Source organism: Leptonychotes weddellii, chromosome 5 (genome assembly GCF_054177405.1).
Source record: "Leptonychotes weddellii isolate Sample4059 chromosome 5, ASM5417740v2, whole genome shotgun sequence".
Taxonomy (NCBI): Eukaryota; Metazoa; Chordata; class Mammalia; order Carnivora; family Phocidae; genus Leptonychotes; species Leptonychotes weddellii.
In genome coordinates this window covers 151638640-151654468 of record NC_138373.1, presented here as the reverse complement: position 1 = coordinate 151654468, position 15829 = coordinate 151638640, and the positions used below count along the sequence as shown (strand labels likewise).

The following is a 15829-nucleotide window of genomic DNA, read 5'->3' as shown; positions in this document are numbered from 1 at the left end:
CGTGCGCGTCGGCAGCCCGCCCGCCTCATACGAGGCGGGCGGGCTTGCGGGTTTTGCAGCCATGCCTGGCTGCCCTGTTCTCTTCTTGACCTGACTCTTGCCATTTCTGAGATCCTAAGACAGACTCCTCAACTAGCTCTCTCTGCCTCACAGCTTAATCTGCCAAAAGGAACCAGGAAGCCAAACCGGTGCCCCTCTCGGCCCCAGGAGGCCGGCCCAAGTGGAGCTGCGTTGACACAAAGCCAGCTGGGCAGGGCCCTGCCCCCCCACGCCTGGGGCAAAGCAGGTGCTAGGGGAGGCCTGGCGGGGTGCTGGGGGCTGGACGGGGCCATTTGTGACAGGGAGCACGCGCACTTGTCTGCGCCTCAGTCACTCACCTGAGAGACGGTGCACCCACCGCCTCCCTCTCAGGGTGCTGGGCGGACACCAGGACTCCAGGTCTCGGGCCAGCAGTGCTCCCAAGGGCCTCTTGGGGGACAGCTGAGGCGAGTTCCACAATTCTGCAGGTGGGGCCCTGTGCCTCGAGCCCCTTCCGAGCAGAGGGGCAGGGGCATCTGGGAGCCTCAGACGCCACCACCCAAACACTGAGCTGTGCTTTGTTAGTTCCAAGCAGACGCCCTTGTTAGTTCTGTAGAGCAGGAAGAGGCCAGTATTTGTGGACTGGTATTTATAGAAAGTCCTCCACCCAAACAAAACCGAAATAAAGCAAAGGAACTGCCTGAATGTCCACTATCTGGTGACGGGGGAGGGCGCCGTCCCGGTGACCCGGAGCTGTCGGCCACAGCGCTGCTCACACACTGAGACCTGGGCGCCCTGTCAGGAAAAGCAAGAGCTGCCCACGGCCCCGCCGCTGCTCACAGGGCCCGGAGGACGTGGTCTGCGGCAGAACGGTCCCCTCTCCAGATGTGGGGGGACTGGGGGCGGGGGGGGTGCCGGACACCCAGCACTGTCCCGCCGGGACGCAGGTCCCGTCAGAAGGCTGGTGCCGCCGGCTGCTGAGCGGGACCGGAGGAGGCATCCAGCCCCCCAGGCCGCTGCGACGTACCCGAGACCCGAGTAACAGCACTCTTAACACCCGATGTGTAAGACCACCTATTACTCTTTCTTTATTGCGGTAAAAAAGGGGTTCTATTTCTAGAGACCAAACAGCATCACAGCCATTCTTGGCAGAGAATTCTGTCCGCAAGCCCTCGCGACAGACTTTCAGTCTGCTCCCCTGCGGAACGGAGCTGGCCTCGAAACGCAGGGCGGGAGATGCGGTCCTGCCCCGCACAGCGCCCGGGGCCTTGGAGCTGGCCTCCGACTGTCCAGAGGCCGGGCGCCCCCGAGGCCGCACATGGCAGCCAGTCCCTGGGGCGTCGCGGGGCAGAAGCCTGGGGGCTGGGGAGCTGGGGAGGGATCCAGGGCGGCCTCCTAACTTCCGCTGCACCACTGACGGGGGGAGCCAGCATGTGTGAGTGCCCTGGGCCTGCCTCGTCCTGGGCCCGCAGGAATGGCCCTGCCAGTCTCTGCCCTCCAAAGGCAGAGAAGGCGTGCTCTCGGGGCCTGGGCTGGCCCGGTCCCGTCCCCAAATGTCTGCAAGAGTGGGGCGTGTCTCTGAAGCCCCTGGTCACCCAGGGCACCTGGTATCCAAGAACCTCCTTCCCACTGTTCTTTCAAATGCGCCCCCCGCCCCGACTCTTGACCTGTTTTTTCCTTAAAGCCGGCAGACTCATCGTCAGGGGTAAAGACGACTCCTTGTAGTGGCTCCCCAGCCTGTGGTGGTGAAGGGAAAACAACGCAGCACCAGCTCCCCCCGATCCGGGGCTTCCCCGCTCCTGGAGGAGCCTGACAAGAGCGGCCACGTCCTCACCTCTCCTGCACCCCCGTGACCGGGGAGGTCCAGCCACACCCAGCCTACCCCTCCGGTGGGCTCCAGGACCAGTGCTCGCCTTGGACCAGTCTCCCCTCGGTCCTTTTCACTTGACCTGCCCGTGTAGCCACCCAGGCTCCCCACACCTCCCTTGGCCTTCCTGAACACTGACCACTGGCAACAACCTGGGGAGGCCCAGGGATGGGCGCAGGCTTCGAAGGTGCAGGTGCCCCCTGGGGCTCCACTCTGGAGGCTGAGGAAGGAAGGGGGGAACCCCCACCCAGGGCTGCAGGGGCAGAGAAAGCGGCGGCTGCCGGACCCATGGCATGCTGGGCCGCAGAACACCTCGCGCTGTGCCCCACACGGCAGGCGCCCTCCTCGCCCCCCCGCCAGCACGGCTTCTGCCCTGAGCCGTCTGTCTGAGAAACAGCAACGGTCCTGGCTGAGTCTGCCTGGGGAGGGGCCTCCAGCCCCCCGTTGCCGGTGCCGGGGGCCAGGGCCGGTGTGCAGGGCTGCTCTCCCAGAGAACGTTCTCTGCAGCACCGAGGACGGCGGGATGCGAGCGTGGTGCAGGCTGAGGACTGGGCACTCCCTGGGCCCGCACAGCAAAGGCAGACCACAGGAAAGGGCCCATCCGGCCCCGGAGCTCTGGGCCCCCTTGTCCCCAGGCTTGGTCCTGCTCGGGCCACATCCCCCAGCTGGGGCTATGGTGCTGTCATCACACTCTGCTCGCCATGGTCCACGCTCCAGAGGCGGTAAAACTCAGCAAAGTCCACGTAAGGCTCCACACGGCCGCCCTCACCAGGCGGGAGGGAGTGCGCGGGCCGGGAGCGGAAGAGGCCTCCGTCCGAGCTGGAACTGCTGCTGTGCGTGTGCGTGGTGGTGGACTGCAGCGTCAGGGTCGGGCTCTGGCTGTGGGGACCACAGGGCACAGTCAGTCAGGGACAGAGAGGCCCCTCAGGCCACGAGAGCCAGCCCGGTCGGATGTTCTCAAGGGCAGATGAAAACTCAAACGTATTTTCCAAGCTCTAGCTCTATATGGCTCCTTAAGTTAACTGGAATTTAACAGAACGGATCACTCGGTTCAAGGGCTTGATCACCACGCATCCCAGCGGCTACGGTATCGGACACAGAACATCCATCTCCCTCAGAGCAGTGCTGAGCTAGAGGCGGTCCACTCCAGCCTCTCCAAATCCCACTGACCACAGGCAGGCAAGTGCTCTTCTCCCCGAAAACTGGCTGGGTGGGACAGGCCCCCTGTTGTCAGAGCTCCCTGGGCACCCGGCTCTGTCACAAAGCACCTCACAGCCGGGCAGTACCTGCTAGCCGGCTGCCCCACACCTAGCATTGCCCAGCGCCCAGCCCTGGCCCACCCACAGCAGGGCCCACCTAGCACCCAGACACAGGCCGAAGGGAAGGGCCGTTTAGGGGCCCCAGGAGCAGAGGTGCGGCAGGATGGCTGGTTCTCCCGCCTGGCCTGGGACCCCTGCTGTCCCGCTCTGCCTCTGTGGACACTGCTGGTGGTTTCCTCCGGGCAGCCCTGCACTCGGGATGCCCACCGCTCGGCTGCCTGGCAGGCCCCTCTGGCCCCCAGCAGCAGCAGCTCTGGTGGCAATGGGGGCAGGGAGCAGGAAGGCCCCCTGGGAGGCAGAGGCTGACAGCACCACTCCCTCCTGGGCGGCCCTTCCAATTGGCCACATCCTCTGAGTGGGCTGGGTGTGGCATCCCTATTATTCTGCGCAGGGCTGGAATGTGGAAACCAGATCCCCGCCTGGTGTGGTGGGGTTGAGGGGATGGACATTCCACAGAAGGGAAGGGGCTGGAGGGACACAGACCTGTGAGGCAGGTCTGCAGTGAGGAGGGGGGCCAGTCGGCTCACCCCTAGGCTCTGGGCCTCCTGCTGCCTCCGCCCCTCCCCCCTGCCTTAAACTAGACGACTCACTGTAAAGCTAAAATGGGACGCTTTAGTCAGAGCACCGGCTGTGACGAGCCAGCACAGGCCAAACAATGTCCCCCAAGCATGGATGCCACCGGGGAGGCTCCGAGATGGGGAGAAGATGGGAAAAGAGAAAAGAACAGGAGAACCTTCCCATTAAAAGAGAACGAATCTGTGGGACCCACGGGAAAGCGCGAACAGCAGGCTGTCTGCATTAGAGGCCTATCTCCTCCCAGCCTGCCTCGCCCACTCTGCCTCCGAACCTCCACCCCTCCCAGGTCTGGGCTCAGTGAGCTGCTGGAACCTGCAGGGCTGCCTCCTCCTGCCTCTGGGTCTGGGGAGGACCCCCAGGGAATGGAGCTGGGGGATGTGAGAGGCACAGGACCCCAGCGCACCTCACCCAACATCACTCAACCCCAGGACTCGGCCCGTGGCCACTGCTGTCCAGGTACTGAGGGCTGTCCCAGGAGGCAGGCCTGCGGGAGGCTGGGGGCGGGGTGAGGGCTTACTTGGTGAGGGTGGGAGTGGCTTCGTCCAGGGTGGAGGCGCTGTGGGCCCCATTGAGCAGCTGGCCCTGGGAGGGCATGACGAGGGAGAGGGTCACGCTGGTCTTGCTGGTGCTCTGGGCGCTGGAGTACGGCACGGAGACGGGGTACACACGTCCTCCTGCAGCTTGGGGAGGAAGAGAGCAGTGGGCCGCAGGGAGTGGCTGAGGGCGGATCCCTGGGGTGCTGGGAACAGGGCTGCCGTGGGGCCTGCTGGGGGCAGTGTCTGAGGGGCCGAGTAGGTGGGCAGCGGCCAGGCCTGGCTCCCAACACTGCCCCTTGGGACACTGAAGGGGTGTCTGTCTCAGGGCAGACTCTTCCAGGTGGCAGCTGGGGGAGGGGGGCTCATCTCAGCAACAAAGCACCAGTGGTACTTAAAGCAGGAGGAGAGCATGCGCTGAGCTGCCTCTAGGAAAGGGTTACTGCCAGGCTTCCCACGGTGCTCTCAGCCCAGGGGTAAGCTGAGGTTGGCCCAGCAAAAATCTGGTTGCAAAAACAAGTTAGAGAAAATCGGGTGACCCTGGTGTCCGTGGGGAAACAAATCCATTGCTTGTGTGCTAAGTCCTGCTTGTCTGAAAAAAGAAAAGGAAACACAGCCCCTAGGAATTGATGGTCTCGACACTGAGCAGTCCTGGGAGAGAAACAGAAAAGGACCAGCACCTCTCTTCCTGAGCAACCTGATCACAGAATTACAAAGGCAGAAAATAAAGCGTCTCAGCCTCACCCCCGACAAGGCCCAGGGACAGAGCCAGGCTTCGGGGGACCCTCTGTCCACATGTGTAACCTCGCCTCCCTCTCTTCCTTCCAGAGCCTCAGCTCCTCAGTAAAAGAGGGTGCCACCTGCGCCTAGGGTTTTCAGGAGGCCTGAGGGAACTCCGTGGACCCAGCAGACACCCAAGCAGTGGCGGCTACCATCCCTATTATGTGGCCTTGTGGCTTGGCAAAGCGCTTGTTCACGCACTCAGGCCTTTAGGAGGTCTACCGGGCAGGTGCTAGGATCCTCATTTCACAGGCAAAAGGAAAAAAAAAAACAACAACAAACTCAGATCAGAAAGCTTAAAAGTCAGAGAGACCAGATGGAACGGTTCCAAGCCAGGCCTCTGGCTCCACGTCCACTCCAGGCAGCAAGGCCCACCCCAACCCCGATCCCAGCCGGCCTCCTCAGGTGGCTCCTCGTCTACACTGCGCACATACCTGGGGCCGGGGACGGTGTGGGCTGGCTCATCTCGCCCAGCGGGTAGCCAAAGTTCCTCACCAGCAGGGTCATATCCTCGTGCCTCGGGCAGAACTTGGCACGCTCGCCACCGCTGGCAAAGGTGTCCCCGTGGATGCGCTTCACCCGGTCCACCACGGCCTGGGCCACGGCATCCAGGGAAGTCTGCTTGGCGAACTCGGTGTCGATCATGGCGGCGATCTCCTGGGGGGAAGGGGGAGCAAAACCTGGTGAGGAACAGGGAGGGGGAGCCCAGGACTGCGGCCCATGACTTCAGAGCTGAATCCAGATGCTTGGGGGGCATCAGCCAAGCAGGTGAAGGAAGTCTTCACCAGCCAAGCCTGTAATCTAAGCTTTTCAAGGTATTCAGGATAATTCTTCTGGAACTTTCTCATTAGAAAAGGTGTGACCTTGTGATCTCTCCAATTGTTGGCTTCCACACCAATAAAATGGGGGATAATATCCACCTTGCTGGGTTATTAGGAGGATTAAATTGCACAGTGGATGGGAGGTCACTCTGGAGACCATGAAAAAGCCTCGTACGAATTGCTGTTATTATCAAGTTTCCTTTCCTGGAATAAACTTACTGTAGGCTACATTACACCATTTTTGTTAGAAATAGGGAATACAGAATGAAGACAGGCCTCAGAGAAGTCCACTATCCAGTTTACTCTAGAACCCAGCAAAAGCCACTGGATAATTCTTTGGCAAAGACCAAAAACAAGGAAAAGAAAAAAAAAAAAATCACACTGACAGTAAGTTCACAAACACAAACACAAAATCCTCCACATGATGGCTGGCCTGAGTCTCTTGGAGGTAGGAGAGCTGGGGCAGGTCACAGGAGATGACCCGAGCCCTTCTGGGGTGGGCTCAGGTCCATCACTGACCGGCCGTCACCTCAGAACCTCAGGCAAGCCCCCTGAACTCCATGAGCCCCAAGTTCCCTAACTTGACGTGGCAGTGAGCCCCTGCCTCTTGGGTTACACGGCTACTGGCAGGAACGATAAGACAAAATGGATGAAAAACCTTGAACATGGGTTATCAGGAGTCAGGCACATGAGACATTTTCTTCCTAATTTTTAATTAAAAAGAGGACAAAGCAGAAAAAGTTACTTTCCTACAGGAAGCACAAATGGAAGGAGACACACAACCTGAATTCACTATCCAAGGTCAGGAAAAGGCAGCTTCCCTTCAAAATCATCCTTGAGGTGACTGTCTCGAAGCCACAGCGTTAGGGACAATTGTCTGACACGTGTGCTCTCAGCATAGGAAAATTAAGCGGCTCCCACTGGCAGGGGACCCAAGCTATCACACCTTGTCCTCACCACAATCCCACAAAGGTAGATGTTATCACCTCCTTTGTCAGAGAGGAGGAGCAAGCTGTGAGCAAGTGCAGCTCAGAGGGGAGGCGGAGGGAGGCTGAGGCTTAGGCCATACCCTCTGGGCCCTCCTTGGACCAGGGCCCTTCTCAGACACACTCCAGAGCAATGTGCCCCTGGAAATTCACTTCCTGGGGCCCTGGGTACAGAGCCTGCTTCAAGCCCAGAACAAGCACAGCTTTTGGGTGGGATGAGTGTTCTCGGAGCGCTGGACATTTTCTTCCCCCAGCTTTGAACGCACAGAAGCTGTCTGGTGAGGGCATTTGAGAACCGGAGCTCTGGGTCCCTGAGCACCGTGGAGCGAGCAGGAGGGCTGGCTGGGTCCCCAGGGGAGCATGTCGCGCTGCAGGTTGGCTGGCGGCGCTCTGCCCGGGCCGGGCTCACCTGGTTGGCCTGCCCGGGCCCGTGGGCCGCCTCCAGAGCCTTGTAGAGCCCCTCCGACATCAGCACCAGGAAGCCAGTCACCCCATCCAGGGGCTGCGCACCGTGGATCTCGGGCTCCGCGATAATCGGCTTGGACTTGGCGGCACTGTGGGAAGAGAGTGTGGGGAGAGCTGTGCTTGGAAGGGTCCCAGGGGACATTTCTTCTGCTGAAGGCAAGAATCCACCCAGGATGTAAAGTAAAATGCACATGTGACAAGAGGAAAAGAAACAGAGGAAAGAGAAGACCAGAAAAACAGACCTGTCTTCTGAGGGTGGCTCCCAACGTAAAGCTCTGAGGGCCCGGAGAGCCAGTGGGGCCGCTGGGGTCAGGACGGTGAGGGTCGGGAGCCTGATGCTGGCCCCGGGCCCCATCCCCTGTCCACAGCCCCCGTGCGGTGGCAGGAAGGACAGCACGAGGGTGGGGATCACTTTTAGAAGCCCACTTCTCCTGGGCTCCTCCAGAATGAGTACCCACGCATACCCCACGGCCACTCCCCGGGGGCACGGGGACCCTTCACCGAGGGGCTAGCAGAGCCAGACGTCACAAAGCGCCAACAGGCGCGCACGCGGAGGCAAGTCTAAGACGTTCCTGGCAACAGCGCTTGGAAGAGCAGAGTCTGGAAATATCCTGGGAGCCCATGAGTAGGGGCCAGCGAGCGCCGCTGCAGGCCCGCTCCGGGCCCCCGGGAGCAGTTTCAGAGAGGGCTGCCAGCCTGCCCTGCGCCGCACAGCGGGGAGGACAGCATCCACTGGGAATCGAGGGGGGTGCAGGGCGCTGGAAAGGGTAGGCCAGCCCCGGCAGGCGTTTTGGGAAGGGGGCTTCCCCCCGCAAACACCCCCCCCACACATGCGCACAGGAGCTCCGGGGCAGGATGCGGGAGAGACCAGCAGCTTCTGGGGAAGGAGTCCAGGCTCGGGGTGGAAGGAAAACTTACTTTTCACTGTGTATCCTTGGCACTATTTGAATTGTTTTGAACCACATGTGTACTTTCCAATTAAGCAAACAGAACCCCACAAATTAGAGACAAAAGTTTCCAAACTCAACGACCTAAATCTTGTGAGAGTGAGGAGTTGTAACCATGCTTTCTAGGCCATGAGGAGTCTGGCTCTGATGCTGTGGACTCTGGTATGACCCCCCATAGCTCTCTCTGGTTGTGACGGCCACACCTCCCGGTCCCCCCCAACACCCCATACACCCAAACCACACCCCCACACACATACCACAACCCCCCCCACCACACACACCCACCACACCACACCCACACATACATGCCACACCCCTCCACACCACAAACATACACACACACCACACCACACCCACACTGCACACACACCCACACGCACACCCCCCTCCCCCCACATGTCTATTTTCCCAATCAATATTAAGGACGTTGCTCTGGATTCAGGATGCCTGGGTTCAAGTCCTGCCTCAGCCCCTGCTAGCCCTGTGACCAGGCAGGCTCCCTGATGTCCCTGCATCTGTTTCCTCAGATGAACATACCTTTGGGGCAACAACAGCACCCACCTCACAGGGCCCGAGTGAGGACTAAGTAAGACTGTGTGTAAAGAGCTGGGCACGGGCTTGGTACAATAATGGCCCACAATCATCACTGCTGCCCATTTGCTGCCCTGAGCCCTGGGTGGCACCTGGAAGGGAAGTGTCCTCGGAGGGCCGTGTCCACTTCGTCCTGCACCTCTGCCCCGGGCCCAGCCACAGGCAGCACGGATCAGCAGGCCTGTGGGCCGTCCCTATCCACACCTGGCGGCTCGTGCCAACGCTGGTCACGCCTATCAGGCCCTGTGGCACTGGCTGCTGCCCTTGGCTTTGACTCAGCTCCAGAGCCTGACCCCTTGCCAGCCCAGCTCTGTGGAACGCCCGCTCCCGGCCTGTTGGGTCTAGGGCCACACACCAACCTCTCTGGAGGAAGGAAAGTCTCGGGCTCTCAACTACCTCAACTGCATCTTTTTGTCCCTAGAGCCTAAAATCTGCTTCTGCCCAGACCCTCTTGGCCTTACAAACAGGGGGCAGCTAGACCGGCTGCCTACCTGAGTAGGTCGACGTCAGTGTAGCCATATTTGACCTTGTAATCCCCGATGCGTCTGGTGCTCTCCTGCCCACAGATGATCCCCACTTGCTTGATCTTTCCTGCATCCAAACCTGCCAGAGGGAGAACAGGACAATCCCAGATCCTGTTCATCATGAAGAACGAAAAGAACCGCATACAGACATAGCCCCCAAAACAAGGCAAAGAAGACCCCCTGAACGGAAAACGAAGTCACATCAGGGCACCCTAGGGAGCAGCTCACACGGAGCGCCCCAGCGTCCTCAGTGCCCAGCCCCATCAGAACGCCCCCTCCCTCAGGGCCCTGGGCAGGGAGGGAACGGCTATGCCGTGGTGGCTGCGACCTTGGGACTTCTCTGGCCTCTTAGTCTCTAGCAATCATAGTACCTACTGCATGCTCGGTACTCTTAGAAGCACTTTACATATAAGGACTCTTAACCCTCACGATGCCCTGCGGCAGGTGTTACTACGATCCTCATTACAGATGGGGAAACTGAGGCACAAAAACTTCCAAAATTCTGAACAGCACCAGCTAGTAAGGGGCAGAGCTGAGATCCAACCCCAGGCAGGCTGGTCCCAGGCCCAAGGTCACAGCCTGAGCACTTCACTCCTCTCCCTACACGGCCCCCAGAAGAGGACAGAGGGTGAGCCATGGGGGTCGGCCCCACCCTGACTCACCCAGCTGAGAGAGGCGGAAGAGCTCGTCCTCGTTCTCTGTGGTGTGGTCCACGTTCAGCTGGGTCACCTGCAGCCCGTCCACCGTGGATTTGCATAAAAGGGCACGATTTGTACCTGCAGGAGAATTTGAGAAGCTGAGCCAAGTCTGCATAAGGGGAGGATACGGGGAGGAACAGACGTGTTGAGCGGAGAGAGAGAGAGAGAGAGAGAGAGGAGGCAGGCATCTCACACAGGGAAATCCTTGAAACGAGCAAAGAAAATAGGCTTAGGGGACGCCTGGGTGGCGCAGTCGTTAAGCGTCTGCCTTTGGCTCAGGTCATGATCCCAGGGTCCTGGGATCAAGCCCCACATCGGGCTCCCTTCTTCGCGGGAAGCCTGCTTCTCCCTCTCCCACTCCCCCTGCTTGTGTTCCCTCTCTCGCTGTCTCTGTCAAATAAATAAATAAAATCTTTAAAAAAAAAAAAAAAGAAAGAAAAGACGCTTAGACCACTGGGGTGAGTCACCAGTCAGGGCATGCTGATGATATTAAGGAATTAGGTTAAACTTTCCCAGTGTCATCCTAGGATAATTATGATTTTACTAGGAGACCCTTTCTCTAGAGAGACGTACTAAACTATTTACAAAGAGATAACATGACATGATGTCTGGGGTTCACGGGCACAAAGGGCTGGAGAAGAAATGAGACTGGTCTCGAGGAGGTGACTGTTGGGGCTGGGGGATGGGCACACGGGTGTTCACTCCCTGCTTTTCACCCTATCTTTTCACATTTTTGAGTTCTGTCCACAATGAAATCTTAAGGAAAAGAGGGACATTATCAGTGAGGTCTCTACACCACTCCTACAGTAATCTGCACCCTGTGGGTAAGACCTTGGGTTCCCAGATGGCCTCTTCTTTGCCCACAAATCCAAATATCCTTATGGCCCCTCACCCAGCCCATCTCGCCACCCCTCCTGGGATGCCGAGTGGGTCTTCCACAGCCAGGCAACCTCTTCCAGAAGAGGAAGCCACTGAGGTGACCCAGAGAGGGGACACAACTCGCCCATAGCCAGTTGGGGCAGAGTGGGGACCACAGCCGGGAGGCCTGCCTCCTAGCCGGTACCGCTAACTCCCCGCACTGGGACTGGGGCATTCCTGTGCAGAAATAGGGAAACGGACCCCGGGGCCTCAGGAGACACGGGCTGGAGGGCTTACATGTCTGGGAAGCAGACTGCCCAAAGAGCACACAGACCTTGAGGCTGATCTCTCGCCCAGCACTCCCCGCCCTGGGACAGGTAGGCGGCTCACCGACATTGGCGACGTAGAGCTTGTTGTTGAGCAGGACCGCCACGACAGCCATGGCTCCTCCCGAAATCTCCCTCTCCAGTACCTTGAGTCTTTCGAGAATCTTCTGATACTGAGGAGGCAGCTGGTGCTGAGGGACACCCTACAGGCCATCATCAGGGGGTCAGAGCAGGCTGGGTCCTCGGAGACCATCTCACCAGCTGTCCCTCCCTTAAAAGGCAAGGATCCGAGGGCCTGGCCAGGATGAAGCCGCACTGCAGCTCAAGGGCAGGCTTCTCGCAGGAAGGCCAGACATGACCTTACTCGTCCTGTTGGTTCTGGAAGTGCCGGTGGCTGATGTGGGCGGGTGGGTGATGAGGGCTATGGACAGGTTCAGGTCGAGGACTGAGCTGGAAGGGCCTTTTCTCACATCCTTCACTGCCCACCCCCATGCCGAGCCCAAGTGAAGCTGCCCACAGTGGGCCAGGGAGGCCCCTCGGCGGGGGGGTGGGGGGCTCTGCAAACGCACTGTTGCCCAGTCCCTCAGTCAGGAACTGTCCCCCTAATTCCTGCCTCTCTGGCCCAGTCACGTCAATGGCTGGGGAGTGACATGGCAGGTAAGTCCCTGCTCCTCGCAAAGCTGGGCCCTGGGGTGCTTCCCTGCGGGAGCAGGCTAGGGAGATTACCTCTGGCAGCTGGGACTGGAGGCTCGCCTTCTCAGCCAACGCGTCGTCGATGGACTCCAGGAAGCTCCTTTCCACCACATCGAAGGCCTGGAGGCACAGAGGACAGGGAGGGGTGTCAGGGAAAAGGCCAGTTCAAAATACCATTGTCACCAGATACTGAAATGTCTATTAATAGTGACAAATTCTGGGGGTGCCTGGGTGGCTCAGGTGGTTGAGCATCTGCCTTTGGCTCAGGTCATGATTCCAGGGTCCCAGGATCGAGCCCCACATCTCCCTGCTCAGCGGGGAGCCTGCTTCTCTCTCTGCCCCTCCCTCCTACTCTGCTCTCTCTTGCTATCTCTCTCTCTCTCTCTCAAATAAATAAAATCTTAAAAAAAATAGTGACAAATTCTGTACGAACTGCAGGTCATCACGTGGTAGGGGCTTCACACGTGGTACTGCAAGGCCTGTGGTTCCCACAGAGCCGTGCTGGACAGAGACGTCAGCCCCATGGGGCTGGAGCCTTCTAGGTAGCACTGCAGAGACCAGAGAGGCAGGAGCCTGCGGAGAGGTTCCGAGCAAAGCTTGGAATCAGGCCACCTGGGGTGAATCCCAGCTCTGCCACTTGTCTGCCGGGCAGTCTCCATCTCATCCACGAAGGAGACCAGCGCTGCTCTGGGGGGAGACTGAGATAATCCACCCTGCGCACCCAGCACCTGGTTCAGCGGAAGCCAAGGGCAATGACACCTTGTATCATCACTACATCCTGCCGGTCAATTGCCCGTCAGCCGGTCACACTGCTGCCTTTCAGGGGGTAGAGGGGTGGGGGAACCAGCCGAGAATCACTGGCGTGGGGCCCGGAGGCCATGAAGGCCCTCTGGCCCAGGTGCTGAGGCTGGAAAACGGCCGGGAACACTGTTTTCGAGGAATAGGAGTCCATCCTTCTCAATGAAAACTAAGTGCCTCTGGACGTGCTTCCAAAAAGAGATACCAGGAGGAAAACCTCCAGAACATCAGCAAGCAGAAAGCAGAACTGGCCAGTGAGTCCCAGCAAACCCGAAGTGAGGAGGCAAGGCCCAGGGCTGCTTGCAGCCCCAAGAGGCTGAGAACCTAAGCTTCACCTGGATGAAAGGGATCATCCTAAATTACCGTTCCTACCAGAGCTCAGCCCTCTCCCACCACACCCCTTTGTCCAAGGTACATCCCTGACGCCCCTCTCCCCAGGAGGATCCCTCCAGAGCCCACCCTGCCACTCATGGGGAAGGACTGCAGCTGGCTGCCTGGTCCTGGACTCTGGGGATGTGGAGAGCCCCTGTGTGACGGGAACAACTTTTGAGAAAAACAACTTTGCCTTTGAGTGGCTGCCTACATGTCTGACAGGGTGACAACCCTGCTCCTAACCAGAGTCTGGACACTTAGATAATGGCCTGAGCTCAGGAGTCCCACCAAAAATTCCTGCTTCGCAGTTCCTGGGGCACCTTTTAAAATAACCACGTAGAGTTAAGGCTATGAAAAGTAGTGACCTCCACCCCAACCACCTTGTTAGTAACAGGTGCTTGCCACCCTGCTCTTTATCTCGTGCTGGCTCCTGACCTGGGAGGGAGGACTGTCCACCCACCCACCCCCGCTCAATGGCGCCCTCTTGCTTCTGGGATCTGTAAGTAAGAATAAATCTGTGGCATGTGGGATTGCACCTTCGGTCAGAACAGTCCTGTGGGTCTCCCGTCCCCAGAGGGGGTGCCTGGAGGCTGAGGGAGCCACCTGCCAACCTCATGACATCATCTTTATACAATATACCTGCTCTGGCTTCCCAGCACAACCGGTGACAAGGATGGGATTGGGGGTGGGGGCAGTCTGTCCTACACGATGCCTGGGAGCTGTGAATGGCTTGCTAACTTCCTCCCCCAGACTGATCCGGTTCTCCGGGAAGGGACCACTGCTTGCTGGCCGTCCGCGGTGTCGCCTGGCACTACGCCGAGTGCTGCTACAAATGCCCACCCTAAACTGTTCGTGCTGTGAAAGGTCAGGCTCCCCTGCAGAGACCGGCCAGCAAGCCCCGATCTGAGGCGGATGTTTCCCATTCGTCTCTGAATGAGACCCCACTGGGTGTCTGGTCTGGAGGTGACTGGTTATAATCGCAGGTGAAAGTCGAGCCCCAGTGAGCTAACTAGGACAGTAGGGTTCTGCCTCTTTCCCCGCAGGGGCGCAGGCTACATGGCCCCCGGGAGCCAAGGAGAGTTCCCCTCGATTAGTGCCGGAAAAGGAGGCTGGCTGCTGGGGCCGCTGTGTCGGTGGTCGGGGCCGGCCGCTGAGCTTGGGCGGCCAGCCCTAACTGGTGGCACAGACAACTCCACCAGGGGCATCAGGCACCCCGGGTCAGCGCCTTCTCTGTTGCTGTGTTCCCTGCTGTCACAAATCATTCCCCGACCCCAGGGGATGCTGGGAGTCCTACCCCGGCGTGCTACAGCAGAACGAACCCTCACTAAAAGCAGGGCCCCTGAGCACATGCTACCAGCTCCTCCCCAGTCCCCAGACGCTGCAAAACTACTAGGCTCTTGGAAAGCCCTGCTGAAACGGCCCGGGCCTTCCTGAGCGCCGTGGTGTAACAGGCCCAGCTGTTGCTGCTACGTTCCCGGGGCCGCAGGGCCTTCCCGGACACACTGGTGAGCGCTGCACCAGAGGAGCCGCCTCCCCGGACGTATACCGGGCCACCCCAGAGCCGGAGGCGGCGGCACGAGTCGGGAAGGAGACAACCTCCATCCCAGGTGTTCCTGGCTACCTTCCATCGCACCACAACGTCCAATGATGACCAGCGTGGCCCGGAAATGGAGACCGGTAACTATACCAGGCTGGCAATGCAAGATCTTCTAGAAACATTTGTTCAAAGTGGGGAGAAGGGTGCTGACTGACTCTTACGGGACTTTGAACTGGCTCCGAGCTGCTCTTTGCAGCGGCTGAGATGGGTCAGTTTGGGTTAGCCTGGCCAACAACTCTAAAATTCATAATTGGTTAAAAAAGCAAAACAAACCACCCAAGGTACTAAGGACCCATTTTATTAGAGACACCCTAGAGGACCCCCGGACTTGGCGCCACAGGGCCTCCAAAGGTGTCAGGCCACAAAGGCAGGAGACAGACAAAATCAAAAAGGCGGTGGGCTCTGAGGAAGAGATCCCCTAAGCCTCGGGAGCCCTCGGAGTTAAGGAGGAAGATGCTCCGCCTCTCCTGACTCAGATTTAAGCCCAAATCTTGTTTGCCCCTAGAGCCAGGAACCCAGTGGAGGGGCCCTAGGGGATACGGAGGCTTCTGTGCCCCTTCTGGGTACCCACGGAGGGGTGGCCTGCAACCCTCCTGAGATGACCCATAGGCCTCTCTGGGTAGCTCCGGAGATCAAGGACCCTTCATGACTTGCTCTCAAGACGGCCAGGACCCAAGTTAGAGGTCTTTGCTTAGGTGCTGTGGATGCTGTCACCTCCTGGCATGCCCCAGCCCCAACAGCAGGACCTGGATCCCGGGCCCTGACCTGAGAGGGGCAGCTGCCCAAGCCCCTGCCCCAGGGACCCAGCCGTCCCCTAGGGCCTGTCCCTCCTCCAGGAGACAACCATCCGTATACTTCTCTAATTACCCACTGGGACACATAAAGACATAAAGACATTTTACTGCTCTTGTGGACGCTTCCTGGGAACCCTTCCCCACATCAGTGAGGGGCACCCTTTAAATGATAAGGCGTAACAGGCAAGATATAGAAGGCGTTCAGCCTCCATGGGATGGGATCCACCTGCAACACAGAGGTGGGGCTATTGCCCCACATAAAATTC

At 59.1% G+C, this 15829-nt stretch overlaps 1 protein-coding gene and 1 long non-coding RNA gene across 2 annotated transcripts in view; one reads left to right on the top strand and one right to left on the bottom strand.

Annotated features, from left to right (window-relative positions):
• Positions 1-1081: 1081 nt before the first annotated feature.
• Positions 1082-15829, bottom strand: part of TAB1 (TGF-beta activated kinase 1 (MAP3K7) binding protein 1) — a 32096-nt gene continuing 17348 nt past the window's right edge. Inside the window, exons 4-11 of the mRNA XM_081822510.1 lie at positions 12036-12122; positions 11374-11512; positions 10090-10203; positions 9395-9506; positions 7310-7454; positions 5528-5750; positions 4298-4460; positions 1082-2764 (exon numbers count right to left, since the gene is read on the bottom strand). Coding sequence (XP_081678636.1) covers positions 2557-2764; positions 4298-4460; positions 5528-5750; positions 7310-7454; positions 9395-9506; positions 10090-10203; positions 11374-11512; positions 12036-12122 — 1191 coding nt within the window. The 3' untranslated portion in view covers positions 1082-2556. The remainder of the gene's footprint in view (positions 2765-4297; positions 4461-5527; positions 5751-7309; positions 7455-9394; positions 9507-10089; positions 10204-11373; positions 11513-12035; positions 12123-15829) is intronic.
• On the top strand, positions 2763-6008 carry LOC145721916 (uncharacterized). Its single transcript, XR_014145940.1, has 2 exons — positions 2763-4236; positions 5142-6008. It is a non-coding gene; the product is annotated as an uncharacterized LOC145721916 (long non-coding RNA).